Source organism: Rissa tridactyla, chromosome Z, assembly GCF_028500815.1.
Source record: "Rissa tridactyla isolate bRisTri1 chromosome Z, bRisTri1.patW.cur.20221130, whole genome shotgun sequence".
Taxonomy (NCBI): Eukaryota; Metazoa; Chordata; class Aves; order Charadriiformes; family Laridae; genus Rissa; species Rissa tridactyla.
In genome coordinates this window covers 78,203,730-78,221,747 of record NC_071497.1, presented here as the reverse complement: position 1 = coordinate 78,221,747, position 18,018 = coordinate 78,203,730, and the positions used below count along the sequence as shown (strand labels likewise).

Here is an 18,018-nt window from a genome sequence, read left to right as displayed (position 1 = left end):
TTACAGTCCACGGGAAGACAGGTATCACCAAAAGGTGATTTAGCTGATTCTAAAATAAGTCATTGACCATAAAGGGAGCTGAGGGTAACTAGCTCAGTTGTCTCAAGATAAGCAAGATGAATTCCACCCTAACTGCACTAGCATCACAGTTAATCATCGTTATTACATGGACCAACCAAGCACAGAGATGCACTGTGCCAGGATCCTGCCCTGAAGAGTTTACAGCCTGAGAAGTCCAGGCAGATGAAGGAGAGAGAAAAAGGGGAATACATTAACATAAGAGCAAAGTGGAAGTATGACACAGCCGTATTTTGGGAGAATGTCTTCCTTAAGTAAGACGCAACTATTCTGTGTGTATAATTACTCGGTTCCTCCCATCTCTTCTGAAGGAGAAAGAGCAGAGAAGTGATTACAGTGCTAGGAAGAGAATCGTGCAGAACAGTTCCTTAGAGAACCATGAAGAGAGGAACCAAGACTAGTCTTAATTTTCCAAGCTCTGTAGAAAACACCATCACAATAATCAAGAAAATGCAAAAGCTCTAGTAGAGCAGTCAGAGTATCAGTGCAGGAAGAAAAGACAGTCAAATCAGGTTTTTTGACAAAGGAGTAAAGCAAAGTACAGAAGGAACATGAAAATATTTTTTCAAAAAATATTTTTTCAGAAAAATATTTTGAGATTAAGTTTTCATTGCTGTGATTGCAAGTGCAAACAGGAATCACAACCAGTGAATCAACATTCACTTAAGATTTAACGTGGTATTTGAAAATCTGCAAAAGCACAGGGGGGCAAAAAAAATGTAAAAAAAGGCAATTAAGATAACAATGAAAATGATAATAAGAAACAGACTTAAAGACTTAAGTCAGTTTCATAATATGATTTTACTCTATTTTCCTTTGCTTATTATTACTTTCAAACTACAATCAAGTTATTGTCATACCACTGAATGATGGAAACCTTGCCAACTACTTCAAAACTGACACATTTTCTGTTGCACTGAACATTCCCAGAAGACATTTCCCCTCATTTTAATACAAAATCCTGTCAGATCCACAGAGCTGAAGAAAAAAAAAAAATGCGTAAAGGATATGTAGCTGTAATAGACCTCCCCCAACTAGTCAACTTTGGAAAAAAAGACGATCAAAAAAGACTCCAAGATCCAGCGCTAGATTAATGCAAATATCTGCCTGTTTGCAAGTGTACTTTTTGATTAAACTGGCATACATCAAGTACAATTAGAAAGGTTATTTATAACTAAGAAATACATAATTCTGCATTTTAATGAGGGTGACAATTACAGCCAACAGTTGCTAATTAACATTAATCCTTTTGCACTGCAAGTCAGAATTTCCCGATATGATTTTCATTGTCAGCAATGGACACACCACAACTGTTATCGCAAAGCAGCTATTAGGTTGGCTGCTTTGACACAAATAGGTGCTCCTGTTACACAAAGTAAAGAAAAAGAAGACGATGACGTGTTAAATTTGATAACCTCAGATGTAAATACGGAATGTCATTTCAAAATTTACTTGATATATACCACACAAAATATAATCAAGGCTTATCATTTTCATGGCTGAACCCAATTCCAAGTTTCCCAAGAGCCAGGCTGCACAGGTGAAATCTGATTTCAACAGAAGCTCGAAAACTCCCATTGTTAAATTTGGTTTTGATCCCAGTCCTGGGTTCACATCTGCTTTTCACCCCTGAGATTTCAAAGCTTTTAGTGGTCGTAACCGAACAGCATAGATAAGGAGTAGCATTTGCCCAGTCTGTGTCAGTTTCTGAAGCAAGTACTGAAGATGGATTTGCTAACGTAGCATAGCCTTATTACAAATTTATTTTTTTTTTTAACATAGATTATCGAGAAAATTTTTGTTCGCAAAACGACCGAATTTTAAATCCTAATATTCCAAAATTGATCTAATGTATTTCTATTCATTGACTAAAGATTTCTCTGTAAAATGCCAAGTCTGTAATAACAAGAGTTGACCAAATTAAACAGTTCTATTTCTGACAGCCACAATCCTCTAAAAGAGAGACGATTTAGATTTGCTATGCATGTCTTTCCAAAAAGAGAATTTATCTCTGTTTTAGCCTCTCAGCCATTGTCTTTTCGGACAGGAGCACTAGAAGACTACCTAACAGTCTCTTTTCGTATTGGTCTTTAACAGGAAGAGAGACCTGGTCCAAACACCATCAGAGGCACAAGATCATAATGCAGCCAGTAAATAAAGTCTCTACAAGAGTGCTGAGGTGCTCACCATCTGGGTCAGGCAATTACAGTGGGATCAATGTCATATATAAGTAAATGAGAAGGCAGAAAAGGAGAATTGTGAGCACTAAGCAAAGAAACCTATAATGCACTTCTTACAAAGCGCTGTAAAATTCACATTTATTTTGTAAGTATGAGATAGATGGGTTATTTCTACATACAGAGGTGCCCAACTAAAATCAAGATAAGTGATATTAATGTCCTATGGTCAGTATTATTGAACCTCGAAAGCAATAAACTATGAGTCGATAAATATTACATTTGCAACATAGTTAACATTCTTCTACTGTCTCTGGCACTTATTACACATTGTAACCGCAAGTCTACAATACATTATTCATATTTGGGGTGTCACTGAGTGATGGATTGCTGTAAGAGAGGCTGTCCTTTAAATAAATCAACAAATAAAAATGCAAATGTTAACATTTTCAGCCACAACTTTTTCCATCTTGAATGGGGAATGAAAATTTCACATTATATCGACAGCCAGCAGAGAGAACAATTAACAACCTACACTGTGAATAAGAGAGATTAATTTGCCAACGTCTGGTTTTATCACTTGCATATGGAACTGTATTGGACTTTTTGTGCTGCTGGCTTTCTCAGGGAGTAGGCAAAACTTGCATCTCCTACCACGTTCAGCACCTAACTCACCACCCTACTGCAAACACACTTTTAATCCCTTTAAATGTTCTGAAACTAGATCTGGAATGAAGGTTTTCTCCCCCTCGTCCTCCTTTTGAAACTTGAATGGTGTCTAAGGAGGAGGAAAAAAAATAAATAATCTATTTCTTTGGCAGTGCTTGCTTAGACTCTACAGGAGAAGGAACTTCATACTCCCGTCTTAAGAGCAGAACCATATTTAAGCATCCAACATGCACGGATCTGAAAGGCAACTGCTGCACAAGTAAGGCAAAAGCTTAAATCTCATCACTGTCGTATTTCCTAGCACTCAGCATAACAGACCTACTCTAGACTATTCCAGTGTGCATTATTAAGTATACAACTCTGCACATTATATTTTACATCAGATATTAATTTGCTTAAAAGTCCCCGAATACACATTCACCTGAGACGTGCTGGGCAATTGGGTAAATAGTTTCGTTTTTAAAATGTCCCTAAACACAAATTTACACAATACAATCTGTTTATGAAAACTCCAACAGGCCACTGTAGTCTAACAGATAGTAATATAGCTCGAATATAGCATTCATATTGCAGGAACTTCTAAATCACTTATTTTAATGGCTACAAGAAACTTCACTCCAACACAATGCGTTCAGCTAGCATTAAAGCTCTGATTTTACTGCAACAAGAAAACACAGGCTTAATGCTGAAATCCCAGGCTATCACTCAATCCCTTAATTTACCTAACTGTTCTTAAATTCACTTCTTAGATGCCCAAAGTGAAAAATGTTACAGGAGAATTATCTGTTTCCATGGTGAGCAGAACAACCTTTGCCTGTGTCTTTTTAAGTGCTTGATTATCTGCAGCGCCATAGGACTCACCGTGCCAAACTCGACACGGCAACTGTTTCTGCGTGGGGAGAGCCTGACAATTGCACCAGGGTTGTAATCAAATTAAATGGTCTTCCACAAGGTACAATTTACAACACTTTTTTTTTTTTTTTTTAAAGGAATAGCTTAATACTTTGATTTAGAGCAGTCTCATTTCTGTTTTGCAACATATCGCTTGTTTTGCTGAAATCAGTACCTGATTATACCTCAGGTAAGATCTAGTCTATGCAAAAACTTCATTACCGAACGAAAGCACATAAACGCCACTACCTCCCCTTTCCAGCTCCCTTCCAGCTTACAGCCAAACACCAGAGTCTTTCTTCTAGGCAAACAACAGTTATGAAAAAGATGTCCCAGGTCACCAAAAAGGTGATGTTTAAGATCATCAGAGGAACTACGCTTTAGGGGTAAGAAACAAACGTACACTTCCAAATTTGCCCAGGCCCAACCTTGCCTGTGTTTTTTTTCCTCAAAATACACCAGCTTTGGTCTAGATAAATAAGCGCATGGAGTAGAAAAGCTTTCTAGACCTGCTGTGAACATCATTTCAAGGGGCTTGTGCAGGTGTAGACACTTGGCTTGAGAACACTGGATAACCAAACATTCAATGCTTGGCTGTACGACGAAAAGCAGGGACAGGCATGCACAGAAGCATGATGGGCAAACAACTCCACTGTTAGCCCAACTCAGGATGCCAGATAAAGAAAGGCTATTTTTCTTTCAGAGATATCACTGAAACCACTGTGCCCATTCATTCTGCAAGTCTGGTCCTTCTACAAGTCTAGCGCTAAGGCTCTCAAAGCACACACCTTTACCTTCTAGGGACACTTATTTCTTTGTCCCAGGCATCATTCATTCCGAGAGAAGGAAGAAAGCAGGACTGCAGCGATTCTTCCTCAAGCTGGAGGTAGCCGTAATACACTGGAGCCTCCAGCTGAACCCTGCCAAGACCGACTATCAAGCCAACGCATCTTCTACCTGCCATGCCTGCTTACCCAGCCAGCCCTCCCCAGAAGCTGCGCTCGCACCCCGATGCCTTGCGCTGGCAGGGAGCTTCTGTCGCTTTCCAACACCTTCTCCCTGGCAGGCTTTCCACTCCTGCTACTGCCGGGTGCCAGGGTTTGTGCTAGTTAAAGCTGGCACAAACATGAGTTGAATCTAGTCCTATAAATTTAAAAAGTCAAAAGTAATTAGGTTTACACGTACTGCCGAATAAATAAATTTGCTCTTAGGCTTTGTGCTGCAAGTTTCAGGCCTGTGCCAACTGTTGTGGTTAAGCTGTTAACCCCCTCCCAAATCACAGATTATAACAAACTTGCTGACAAACCCTAACTTTAGTGGCACAAAAGCAGCAATAATTCTCAATATTGATTAATTTAGTTAGTTAAACCTGCAGTCTAAGCTTATAACCATTCAGTGATAAATTGAGACTGACCTGCTGCCCAAGCAGGTTTTTTGATGAAGGATAGGATCAGCTTTGGGTCCCCACAGAAATACTTGTCCATTTACCATTTTCAATTAGAGAAGGCCATGAGTAAGGGAAAGCACAACATGGCTGCTTAACCTGGTCAATTATACTTACAGCACCGACAGAGACAAAGAAAGAGAGGAAGCGTGGGAGAGAGCACCCCCGAAATACAGGATCTTTCAAAATTTGGCATCAACTGGTAAAATAAACCTTTAAGGATGACAGCTAATCAGACTCCTTTTACTGATCACTTTATGCGATATGATTTCTAACAGCATATTTCAACAAATATTTTACTCCCCTCTGTGGAGAAGAATGGGCCATCAATCCTCTTGAATAAAATTCCTTTTTCTGAGCAGTTGTTGTATGATGTGAATAATTATATCTACTCCTCAGTGCTTGAATGGAATCTCAACTTATCACTATTAGACGGTATCAAGCAGTATCTTTACACACTCTTTACCTGATATTACCGGCTTGCAAGGGTAACCCTTGCTTCTAAGAGAAATGCTTAGGCAATCTTGTGCTTTCTGCTTGTTTAAACATATAGTTACTTGTGGGAAACAGAGTCCAATCTATCTCAGTTCTTAAATCCTCCTAGAATTATCATCCCTTCCTTCAGAAGAAAAAAAAAAGTGTTTCCATAGCAAGTAAGTACAAATTTGTCAATATTGATAGTGGTTTTTCACCTATTATATATCGCAAGTTCTCTCAGAAGATAGAAATAAACTGCCAGCTGCTGCCAAGAATACAGGGATGATATCAAGCATACATTTTCCTAGTCCACTGGGCCAAGAGAAGATTAAATCTGACTCAAGCCCTCTCCTTCTCCAAGAAACATTTAACTCTTCTTACGAATGGTAGTACATTCTTGTCATCCCACTGCACAAAGTCATCTAACTAGTGGTGCAAAATACAGCAAATTCATACTTCAATCTGCATCTACTTTGTTGCTTAACTAAAGATTTTATTATGAGAAAATCTGGGATACAATAAAGAAATGCAAGCATTGTATGCTGTTTTTCTAGGCACTTACTGCTAGAATTGTAATCCTGCCTAAAAAAGGCAAGTTGTTTTTAGACTCGTAAGTGGAACAACGATGTTGCTTTCTGTTTCTTCATTGGAGCAGAAGTGATAACGCTCCTTTTCCAGTGCATTTAGTGCAGATATATAGTATAAACGGGAATTGCTGACTTAATGTGATTTTGTTGCTTGTCATTAAACATAAAATAGTACAAAATATTTTAAAAGAAATGCCATTTGATAAAGTATGTGGGTGGGGGCGAACACAGAGGGATTAAAATCTTCAAGTGGATTTAAAACCTAACAGAGGTTAACACCATTCATTCAAATTATTTACAAATGTGTTTAACGTGTCAGGACTTGGAACATAAAATGCTTTCTGTTTAAAATCTAAGTAAAATTAAAATGTTAGAACTTGGCATATTCCTGCTTTTCTTATTCTAACAAGCAATTTTAAGGCTTACTATAAATGTCAAAAGGATATGGCAGTTTTTAGTTTATATTATCCAGCTCATGCTAACATGAAATATCATAGAAATTCATCCACTTCCCTGCATCTAGGAGAATTTGATGGTTGTGTTTGCAGAATCTTAAAAAAAAAATTACCTAGTGTCTTACCGGGAAGTGTCATGCTGGTTTGGTGATGTGGCTGCAGTTGCAAGCTCTTTGTTGCTGCCTACCAGCACAGGAGATATGGCTACATTCTTCCTAGGTCCTGAAGTTGTCCCTGTGGAATAAAGTGAAGACAAGCCAGACATCAGGAGCTAGCAAGTTTTGGACAGTTGTTTTGTGATTCCACATTATTACAGAACACTGGGACTAAAAGTTGCGACATTTTTGGAGTGCCATATATAGAGTGAAATGGCAATCGAACTCAGCAGATGACGGCACTACACACAGCATGCATTTCAGGATCCTGCGGAATCAAATCTGTAGAATAAGTCACACTCTACAGCCTCCATCTTACTGCCCAAAGTTTGACAAACTTGCACTGTTATCATTTCTTACAATGGTCCACAGGATTCAGCTTGTTTCACAGATGCAGTTCTCATGACATGTTACAAGATGTTAGTTCTGCAAGTGTAAATATCACTATAACAGTATTTTACTTTAAAGAAAATAGAACTGTTAGCCCATTCCTCCTTCCTCGTTCCCAATAACTCTTGAATTACAAAATAGTCTAGGTTAAAAGGTGAAGTCTGGAGGTCATGCAGTCCAATCCTCTACTCAAAGAAGAGCAAACAAGATCAGGTTTAAGACACTCATCCAGTAAGGCTTTTAATGTCTCCACTGATAGTGAACCAACCTCTCTGGGCAACTTCTCTGGTTCCAGTGTTTGACCACCCTCACGTTGAAAAACGTTTTCTGTATAGTTAATCAGAATTGCCTGAGTTGTAACATTTTCCTGTTGTCTCTTGCTCTGTTGCTGATGACTTCCAAGAACAGTTTAATTCCCTCTTCTCTACACCCTCTCCTTAGGTAGCTGAAGAAAGCAGGAAGATCTGTGCTGAATCGTCTCTTAAGGATGAACGCACCCAGCTTTCTCAGCATCTCCCAGCAGGTCATATTCTTCAGCCCCCTGACTGTCCTGGTTGCCTCTGCTAGACTTCCTACAGTTTGTCAGTGTTCTCCTTTCACTGTGGAGCCCCAAACTGAATGTATCACTCTACAGACACAGTCTCACCAGAGGGTAAGTGTCACTTCATCAACCTGATGAACACAATTTTGCTATTGTGGCCCAGTATGAGGTTTGGTTACTCCACCACAGAGGCACACTGCTGACTCACATTCAAGTTGCTGTTCAGAAGGTCACCGAGTTCTTTTCTGGCAAAACTGCTTTCTAGGTCAGCACTCAGTTGGTCCTGTTACATGAGACAGGTCCAACCCAGCTGAAGGAATTGGCACTTCCCTTTGTTGAACCTAAACAGGTCTCTGTCACACCATTTTCCCAGCCTGTTAAAGTCCATTGAATATTGGGCCCTACCCTACAGCATATTGACCACTTCCCCAGTTGGTGGCATCTGCAACCTTGCTGAAGGTGCATCCTGCCCCGCTGTCAAGGTCGTTAGTGTTAAGCAGTTAACTACCAGCAATTGTCTGTCAGATGGACTGATGCCGACCCTTTGAGGCTGGGGGCCAACCAGTTTTCCGCCCGTGTTCCACCTTTCACCCAGCCAGTTGAGAACTGGGTTTTACAAACAGGATTTAGATAGACGACTTGCAGACAGTAGTCAGAGGTAACTGGAATAGGCAAATTAGGAGTAATCTGATCTACTACACAAAAGCCCGTGTGTTTGGGCTTTTTTAATCTAGCCTAATTATCTCTGTCCAATGAACATCACTTAACTAAACTGTAAGTATAGGGAAAACTACAAGACTCAGCAAAAACTAAAGTCAAATCAGTGTTTAGCTCTTTAAGTAATCCTGTCATGCCTAAATATTTCTCAGCTCTGTGAACAGCAACATTATCTACCATCCATGCTGAAATATGAAGCAACGCAAGGTTGTAATTCGAGCTTCAGAGCAAAATTTACAGATGTCCAAGGGATTGAGGTTATTTAAAATAACTGCATTGACTTAAAATGCGTACAAATACATACAATATAGTAATATAGTAAACCCACATGTTTTAAGGTGCATTCTAGGGAGGCTAACAAAAACAATGGGTTCTTTTCGCCCTGCTATAATGCATTGTGCTTCCATACCATACAGTGAAAAAAATCTCACCTAACAAAGAGTTAATTATCAGCGAAAGAATATTTAGAAATATCTTGGGGATATATGTTGATTGTGTGTCCCTGGTAACTTGATAGTGTGCCAGTCCATGATCGGAAGAGTGGGTATGCACATAAAGACTGGAAGCCTCTTGCTTAGACTTTTGGCTTTATGATGGAATATGCGATATTTAGAAATCATTTCACGTGATAGTGGAATGAGGCTGATGGATTTTAAGAAACTAATACTAAAGTTATAAAAACCTGGTAAGCACGGGAGAATACATTCAATTCCTAACACGAGAAAAGGCTGGCATGCTGTCAACATACTACAATCATAGCAAAGTAGATGTATTTCTCAGAAAAAGAAAATATATGGACTCGGAGGTGGCCAATGCACCCTTAAGGGGACTGTTCAAAGACCCAAGTTTAAAAATATTACCAGGGCTAGAAATAGAAAGCAAGAAAAGGAACCAAGTAAGAATATACTGAGGCTGTTAGGCTTCACAGACATAAAGTAGAGGTAGCAAGAAATTCTATATAAGAGCATATATAAACAAAAAAATGTTTAAAAATCCATCTTGAAAAAAGCATGCAAGTCAACTGAGGGAAAAGAAACACCAAAAAGCAAGCAGGTCTACGAATACGTGAACAAGATTAAATCAATAATGATTCTAAAATGGCCAAGCTACTAATAATTATAAAATATACAATGAGAAAAAAATAAAGAAAAGGAATATTAGCAAGTAGAAGATAATGAAGACCATGTTGATGTATAATACCTGCCTATACAAAGCTGATGAAAAGAAATTATCAGGGAAAAGAAAAAGGTACAAATTCTTTAGTCTGAAGGATATATATTTCAGGGCTAAAGGGAATTAGTTAATGAATTTATGAAGTGACTGGTAATTATTTATGAAAAGTCATAGAGAACTGGGGTGATACAAATGACAGCAAATTAATTAGATTTGCAGGTGTTGGAAGACAGTATGAGACGGGAGACCTTGCAGATGATCTAGAGAAGCAAGAAACACGGAAAAGGAATAGACACATTCACCCTCAAAAAAAAAAAAAAAAAGCTTATATATGGTGTGCTAATCTAAATCCTGATACCGATGGAGAGAACCTGGAGTAGCCAACAATAGCAAAAAACAAGCTAGATGTAAGCTTGCAAAGCAAGCTACCCCCAAAGCAATTATAGATGTCTTCTAAATGGCAACATTAAGGATACTATTTCCAATTTGGTTAACTTGGTTTAAGAATGATTTAAAGTATATTAAAGACTCACTTGAGAAAATTCAAATAGCTGTATATTTCTGCTTGAGAAACAGACAACTAAAACATGAAGAAAGTGGGGAAATACAGCAGACTACATTTTGAAAGTGTAAACACTAAGAATGAAGACATACAGTTGAGGCTGGTTCAAGCAGTAATGGAATGAAAGTAAGCAAAGGCAAATCTAGGTTGATAATCATGAAAGAAATCTTTATGAATTGAATAATACTAATATTCATAATACTTAACATTTATATAGTACTTCACATCTTCAAAGCGCTTCACTAATATTAACTAATTGCTCTATTCGATTGTAGGGAAGAGTCTTCCCTCAAGGGAAGAAGTTCCGGATCCTGAATCCCTAAGAAGCTACACTAGAAAACCTACTGAAAAACAAACACTATATAGAAAAATCAGCCCCTGGAAAAGTACAGATTCTATGAGCTAAAATAATTTTTCTTCTCTGCCTTTTTCTTTTACATATGGAAAGGAAAGCTACGCATGCTATACAATATCATACAGATGCTCTGTCCCCCAAAGACATACAAAGGGAAAAATAGTTCGTTCTTTGTTTCAATGCAGAGATATTTCAGGAAGGGTGTGAAGACGAAGAAAACAGAAATGCAGAGAATTAAAGTGCCCAATATCGCAGAATGCAATGTATAGAATCTAGTTTAGTTTCCCAGCCCAAAAGCGAAATTTTCCGGGGCAGAAAAGAAGAGAAACACACATTTCTGTACTCCAGTGCTTTTTAACTAGACAAGTTGTTAGATTTTAGTACAAATTGACATAGCTGCTGGTGACACCAATAAAAACAATTTACTGCTGAAAAGATCTAAGAGTTGAGGATTGCTTCGTCTGCTTAAAGTTTTGCTGGTAAAACTAAAAAAGTTTGGCTACAAAACACAAACACCTGCTAAAGCACAGGAATAAAAATTAAGGAGCAAACAGAAATAGGACACAAAAAGCAACAATGAGAGAATAAACACTGATCGCCCAAGCTGATCCAGTAAGCTTCTACCCTGAAGAGAGGGCAGAGCTGCCCCTTTCACTCCACGAGGCAATGGGACAAGGTTAACAACGCGCTTTTCCCCATTACTAAACATCTGCAGGGAGAAAGGAAAAGTGGGTTTATTAGGAAATCACCCTTTCCAAACTCACTGCACTCACGGTAAGTGAGCAGTCCTGTGGGCAGTAAAGCCTTCCATCATTCCAGCATGTGAATGGTTTCCAAATTAATCATTTTATCTTCTCAAAAAAAATTAAAAATCTAAGACAACAAAGGTAGTTGAACAAGACAACACCAAAACCTGATACAACTGCCTACATTGCTGTGGTGGGACACTATCATGACTTGTACCATCGCCCAGATACACCCACCATTCCCAGTGGTACAGGGAGATTATACAGTGAGCCCAAACACCCACATCAGCACTGGCACTGCACTAAGGTGTGCTTGGGGAGAGCCTCCATCCTGAAGAATATACGATTTAAATAGACAAAACAGATCAAGGCACGAGAAAAACAAACCTCAGTAGCAATAGGTTAACATCTGACTGTGAAGAATTTTTCAGTGGATATGTGTCAATATACGGTACCCACCACTATGTTTTTTTGATCAAAAGGCCACCTTAAAGTATGTGGCTAAATAACATCATTTCATGCCTCAAAATGTGATCTTGTTGACTTCATTCCCCTTTCCCACATCGCATGGCTTAGCTAGAGCTCAGGTAAATGCACTGCAGCAGAGGGTTCGCTTCATATTGACACAACAGGTACTGACCACTGTCCGAACAGACACACAGGCTTGCTGGCTCAGCACTCTGATGCAGTAAGGCAAATACCGTATTTTTATAAATTTCACTACATAAAACAATGTTAGCATCCCTCATTTTACTTTTGCGAGATGCTACATAATTGCTTCCTAATAAAAATAAATAAATTCTGAAGCGGAAATCCCAGGTCAGGAACAAATGGGGAGATCCAGCAGAAGCAAGAGCAGAGACAGCTAAGACCAGAGCTAACTAGAATTAAGAAACTTGACATTGTGCCCTGGTGATCCTTAAAGATGGAAAAAAAACACTTCACAAGTATGTGTGTATGCTTGTTAAAGGAGTCCAAACATATAACAGAGGGAAGCCAATTAAAAAGGTACTAAATACAGAAGACTTCAACTTCAGTGATTAGTGCTAGGTAATTTGCCTCGTGATAAACAAGCCATTCAAATCAGTAATAGACCTGAGGTTGTTCCACAGCTTGAAAGCATTTCTCTGAACTTTATCTGGTATCACAGCAAGTGCCAATGTTTATAAGTTAAATTTTGCCGTGCAGCTCTACACTGTCAAAGCTAGCAACCCCAGTAAGTGCTTGCAAAAGATACCCACCATCTTCAGACACTATGCTGACCACTACAACCACTAAATCAGCATAGGCACAGCTCAGTTATGTGCAATAGCTAGGTGCAGCTTGGAACTTCTCCTAAGTACTGCAAAATGAAATGAATGAAGGAAGGAGAGGTCAGGTTGGATTATTTTTCCCCGAATCTATGGAAAATAAATTACTTTTTGGGGACTATCCCTATCCAAGGAACAAAACCCATCATCCAACTGTGAAAAATCTCAATTTCATCACTACAGTATTGAGAAGGAGGGGGGAGAAGGAAGAGGAAAAGAGAAGAAAAAAATAATGATAGCTGAAAAAAACATAAAAGAAAACCATCAGTGAAAATTGCCCCTGAAACTTTGCAGAATTGTAACGGCTTTCTCTTGCTTAAATTGATTGGTGTAGCAATGTTATAAAATGACTATTAGGATTCATTGTGCACAACAGAAAGTGTGAAATGTCAGCAGACTATACAGCAAAAGTAATGGGTCCTGAACCCCTGTTAGTCAAAAATGATTTTGTTTCAAATTAGAAATTGATTTTTTTGGACACAAGCCCTTTACAGGCTTCCAACTTTTGTAGCTGTGCCTTGGAAGAGATTAACCTCAGCCACTGTTTGGGTCCAGGCTGATGATACCCTTTTGAAAGTTTCTTCACAGGGACTGCTTTTTAATGTAGGTACGGTCTTAACCAATAACAGAAGTTATTTGTTCCTTTGAGAACTGTACCACATTTCTTCTCATTTTGCCATTTTCTTTATTTTTATGCTGACATATACAGCAAACTGGCTGACAAGTTAAAATAAAAAAAAAAAGGTAGCTCATAATTGAACCAAGGATTATGTTCAAGGCTTGGCAGTGAAACATCCAAGCTGCTTTTGTTCCCAGCCCTTTCTCTTCCTAAGAAAGACAGCTTCTCTGCCCCTTAAGTGGATGTACTAAGCTAAGTGGAGGTACTAAGAGCAGGATAGATCCTAGCTCTACAGACATCTGTGTGTAGCAAAATATCAGGTTGTGATAGTGGAGCCATTACTTGGGGAGGAAAAGAATGTGAAGAAGATTACATTCCAAGAGCAAGCCCCACTGCACTTATTCTCTGCTTGCTGGGAAAGGAAAAAGAATTGTTGAAGTAGCTTTTTGAGATTAAAGGGCTATTTTTATCCCGTCTATCAGAAATACCAACCAAGAAGATCACTTGTTATTTACAGGGCTTCCTATGCTTTTTATTACTTTAAAGTAGGTACCTTCTCTTGGCTTGTTTTAAGCCTCTTGCAGTCTTCTCCCTCTGATTCTGCATTTTACTGATATGCTCTTGAACACTTAGAGAAAATGTCTAAAAGCCATCAGCACACTCATGGTCCTGTGATACAGCATGCTTCCCCTTACCTTTCCTTGACTTGTTGCCTTCCTTTTTGGTTTGCATCAGAAGGGCTTGCCCATCTCCCACGTTTGCACCAAAACCGACTATTTTCTTCCCTGAACTGCTCCCACCACTACTCCCTGGTGTTCTGGAGGTTTTGCTCACTTGTGGCATCCTCAGAAAATAATCTTCGTGTTTCGACACCGGAACACTGGGAGGAAAGAAAGGTCACACTATTACATGATGCATTCAGACCTTTTAACACTGTACACAGCCCATTCCCCAGCTCACTCTCCAGAATCGTAACTGCCATGCCGCTGGTTAAGCTCTTGCTGAATCCATTCACAGTGTGTGAGAGCAGGATGCCCAAGGATCAAAGAGTTACCAACCTACCTCATCAGAAGTCTTTGGTTACCTGCAGCTGGCAGCATTCTGACAATTACATTTGGAGTTTTGTGGCATTTTGCATATTTCCTAAAGCATTAGGTCCTGGATTTCCTGAGTGGTTAGGAGAGGACGAGTGGGATGAAGATACAGAAAGTACTTTGTCCAGCACAGTGGAGCAAGGTTGGAAGAAAAAGTAATTAAAAAAAATGCTCACTTTGCTAGGATAAAAGGGAAACAGAGAAGAATATGTGAAGCAAAAAATGGATTCTAAAAGGGAAGCAGATGAAGAGGTGAGAGGAGACAAGACAAAAAGAGGTGAGATGAATGAACAGAGGTACTTGTAAACAGGATAGAAAATGTATGAGCAAACTGGTGGGAGAGTATCTGGTGCAGCAAGAGCAGCAGTTTGAGTAGAGTAAGAAAAGAGAAAGCTAACCAGAACCGGCATGGTTCAAGATGAACTTCTGCACAAGATCACAAACACTGCATAGATAGAACCAAGAGAGAAATTTGGTGACGTGGAACAAGCGTGACTTCAGTCTCTGCAGACACAGGCAACCACAAAACATTTTGGGAAGGCAGGAGGTTACGGAGATCCATCTTTCTGCTTTCAAATTCTGCTCTCTGGGGAACAACTACTGCTTTAACTGAGGATTCCCAACATGTCTATGTAATTAGCCCCATCACCATTATAAAAAGCAATTAAAAGCATTAAAAAAATCTTTGGATTTTACACGTGAAGGAGTACAATTCCTCCCAAGAATATATTGCTCTACTTGCAAGTATGGGAGTGACATACAGCTTTCCTAAGTTAACAGAAGACTAAAAAAATCTTTTTCCTGTAGAAGCAGCAGTTTTACACAGGCAACCCAAAGACTGCCACTGAGTATTATTTGGGATACAGCTTTGTGGAGGCTGATTCACACAAGGATCTTTTGCCCAAAAGCTTACACTACTGAAGTTACTGTACATCTGAGTAAAAAGCAGGTATCTGATGTTCCCATCAGAACATGATAGCTAAATTAAAAGTTTCAAATCAATGTGCTCTATAAGCCATTGTTTAATAGGGCCCACTGTGCCTGTTGGACAATTAGTATTACTCCTGTATTATTAATGCAGAACATTATATAATGGCTCATGACCTGTAATAACTGGCTGAAGTGTTGGATCTCTGAATAACCTCCGTTTACTTTAGGGCTTCAAACTGTGCGGCCACTAATAATATTGCAAAGTGTTTTTAAAATTTACGGTGGACTAAATTAGTATCTTATTTGAATTAAATTAAATTATTAACCTACTAATTTCCTGCAATCCAGAGTACAGCAAGAGGTGAGTTTGTACCCTAAAAGAGGCTTAAAGGTGTAATACTTGACCAGACTTCTCTGGTAATACGGGACTTCATATTCCATTTGCCTGTCCCTGGATGATTAACAGCATTTAAAAACATTGAGTCTGTCATTATTTGGATGCTTTCTGAGTTTTTAAAGTACATTTAATTACAACCTACAGATCTTCTGTGAAGACAGTGACCTTTGGCTTGCAGATGAGCAGGTGATTACTCAACTGGGTCACGGCAATACCTTTTACATAGCATGGTTACCTCTTGAATACCGAGTTCTGGTTTAAATAACTCTATGGCAAAGGAAATTCAAACAGAAACAGAAAGAAGTTACAGAAGCTAATTTATGAGGAAACAACAAAAGCAAGTGTATTTGCATTTATAGGTCACTAAACAATTACAGCCAGATTCTTTGGTATTTAAGAAAAGAAAGCTCACGCTAAAGTTTTGCACAAGTAAGAACACGGAGTCCAATCTCTAAATGACAAACACTTAATCTGACAGGTGTGCAGACTAAGGAGGGAAAGGGATAATGCAGAGATACAAAAATCCAATAATGAATAATGTACCAAAATTAAACAAAGAAAACATAAGGAAAAAAAATAAATCTATTTCAGAACATAGTTACTCGTTCACCTATGGAATAATTAGTAAAATGAATGATGTGACTATTGCAACCTGGAAAACATGAAACCAACTTCTGGTCCAAATGTATCAGTTATGTATAGCTAGAGAGATTAAGTGACAAAACAGGTCATTCTCTGATTTCAAATGCAGCAATCCATCGTATCACTCAAATGCAGCATGGTTAGTAGGACTTCCTGCGGGGCACCATGATATCCAATGAATTTTCATGCTATTCCCTGAAACTACACAGCAGAGAAGACTGTCTAAATAGAGACCTTATTAACCTACCTAACCTACATACTAAGGCAGGAGTTGTAGAGTAGCGTCACCAGGAAAGAAGGGAGTCTCAGCACTGCTGCCTCCTTATGAATACCGAAGTACATCACCAACAAAGGAAAGCACACCTTGAATGTTTTTTCCATTTTGTTCGAGCCTCATATCGCGATATCCCTGCTGAGCGTGAATGGCAAATTTTAAATGTCATTCAGGACCCATTGAATATTGCTAGTATTTGCATTCCTTAAAAAGTAGAAAAACATTAACCTTTTGTTTTATTGAATTAAAATGCCATGGAAATGCTGATGTAGTCTTCAGAGACTGAAATACTTTTACAAAGAAGAATAGCTGTCATTTATTAGACACAAAGAACAATTACTTGATAGGATGCTTTCTGACAAAAAGCAGATTGGTATTCTCATCATAGAAAAGGCATTGTAAAAAAACCCAGCACAGACCTCTGAGACTTGAATAATTTAAAGCTGCATTTGGTGCAATTTGAATTTTTCTTTAGGGAGGCAAAGTTAAATACCTTTAATTTGTTCTAATTATTTCAAATTTGCAAGTTAATTATGGCTGATCATTAAATAACAAAAAGGACTATCGTCTCCATAGAGTTTTACCTCCTACCCTCTGCATTACTTAAGCTAGATTTTAGTATGCATGAATTAACTTTCTAAATAATCACACGGTTTGACTAAATGGCTCAGTAAAATGAGCTCTGATCCTCAGAATAAGCATTAATGGACATTAGAAAGGCTATTGGGACCCATGTTACTTACATTATAAGTATTTTTAATGGGGTCTTATTTACTAATCTTTATGTACTGTTCAAGTTAGGGCACCACATAGATACATTATTCTGCTTTAATAGAGGAAAGTCAGTTCTTCAAGATACTAAAACAAATGTCCATTTAGAGCCAACTAAATTCATTTTTAAATGAATGCAGAAAAACTCTGATAGAATTTAACTTGGTTTAGCTGCATGATCATCCTGATGAATCAATCCAACATAATGGTAGCCTTGGTCTGCAAATGGAGTTATACACGTCTATTGAATCTCTAAGCAACTCAAGCAGCTAAGACACTTGCCATGGAGAAGCGTTTATTATGAGCATGTGTACACCCACGAGGTTTCATACTAGGTTCCATACCTAGCACTTACCTGACAGGTTCCCAGTCATTGATCCCAAATTTGGATGCTCACCTTTCACTGAACTCTGATGCCTCCATGCACTTTTCAGTGCAGATCAGTGGCATCCAGAGATCATGACTACATTATAACTAGTCAGGAACCCAAAATGCGAGGCAATTTGTGCCTCCAGTATATGTTCAACAGATGGCTGCCTTAATGGTACCCTACTGCACCCTGTT

The 18,018-nt window shown here is 38.7% G+C and overlaps 1 protein-coding gene across 4 annotated transcripts in view; it reads right to left on the bottom strand.

The window, feature by feature from the left end:
• Positions 1 to 18,018, bottom strand: part of KIAA1328 (KIAA1328 ortholog) — a 175,954-nt gene that overhangs the window by 22,791 nt on the left and 135,145 nt on the right. For 3 of the 4 annotated variants that reach the window (XM_054184651.1, XM_054184650.1, XM_054184653.1), the window contains 2 exons: positions 14,042 to 14,226; positions 6,904 to 7,012 (listed from right to left, as the gene is read on the bottom strand). In XM_054184651.1, the coding sequence (XP_054040626.1) occupies positions 6,904 to 7,012; positions 14,042 to 14,226 (294 nt within the window). Of the gene's footprint in view, positions 1 to 6,891; positions 7,013 to 14,041; positions 14,227 to 18,018 lie in introns of all 4 variants that reach the window. The other variant, XM_054184652.1, reaches the window with a different exon arrangement.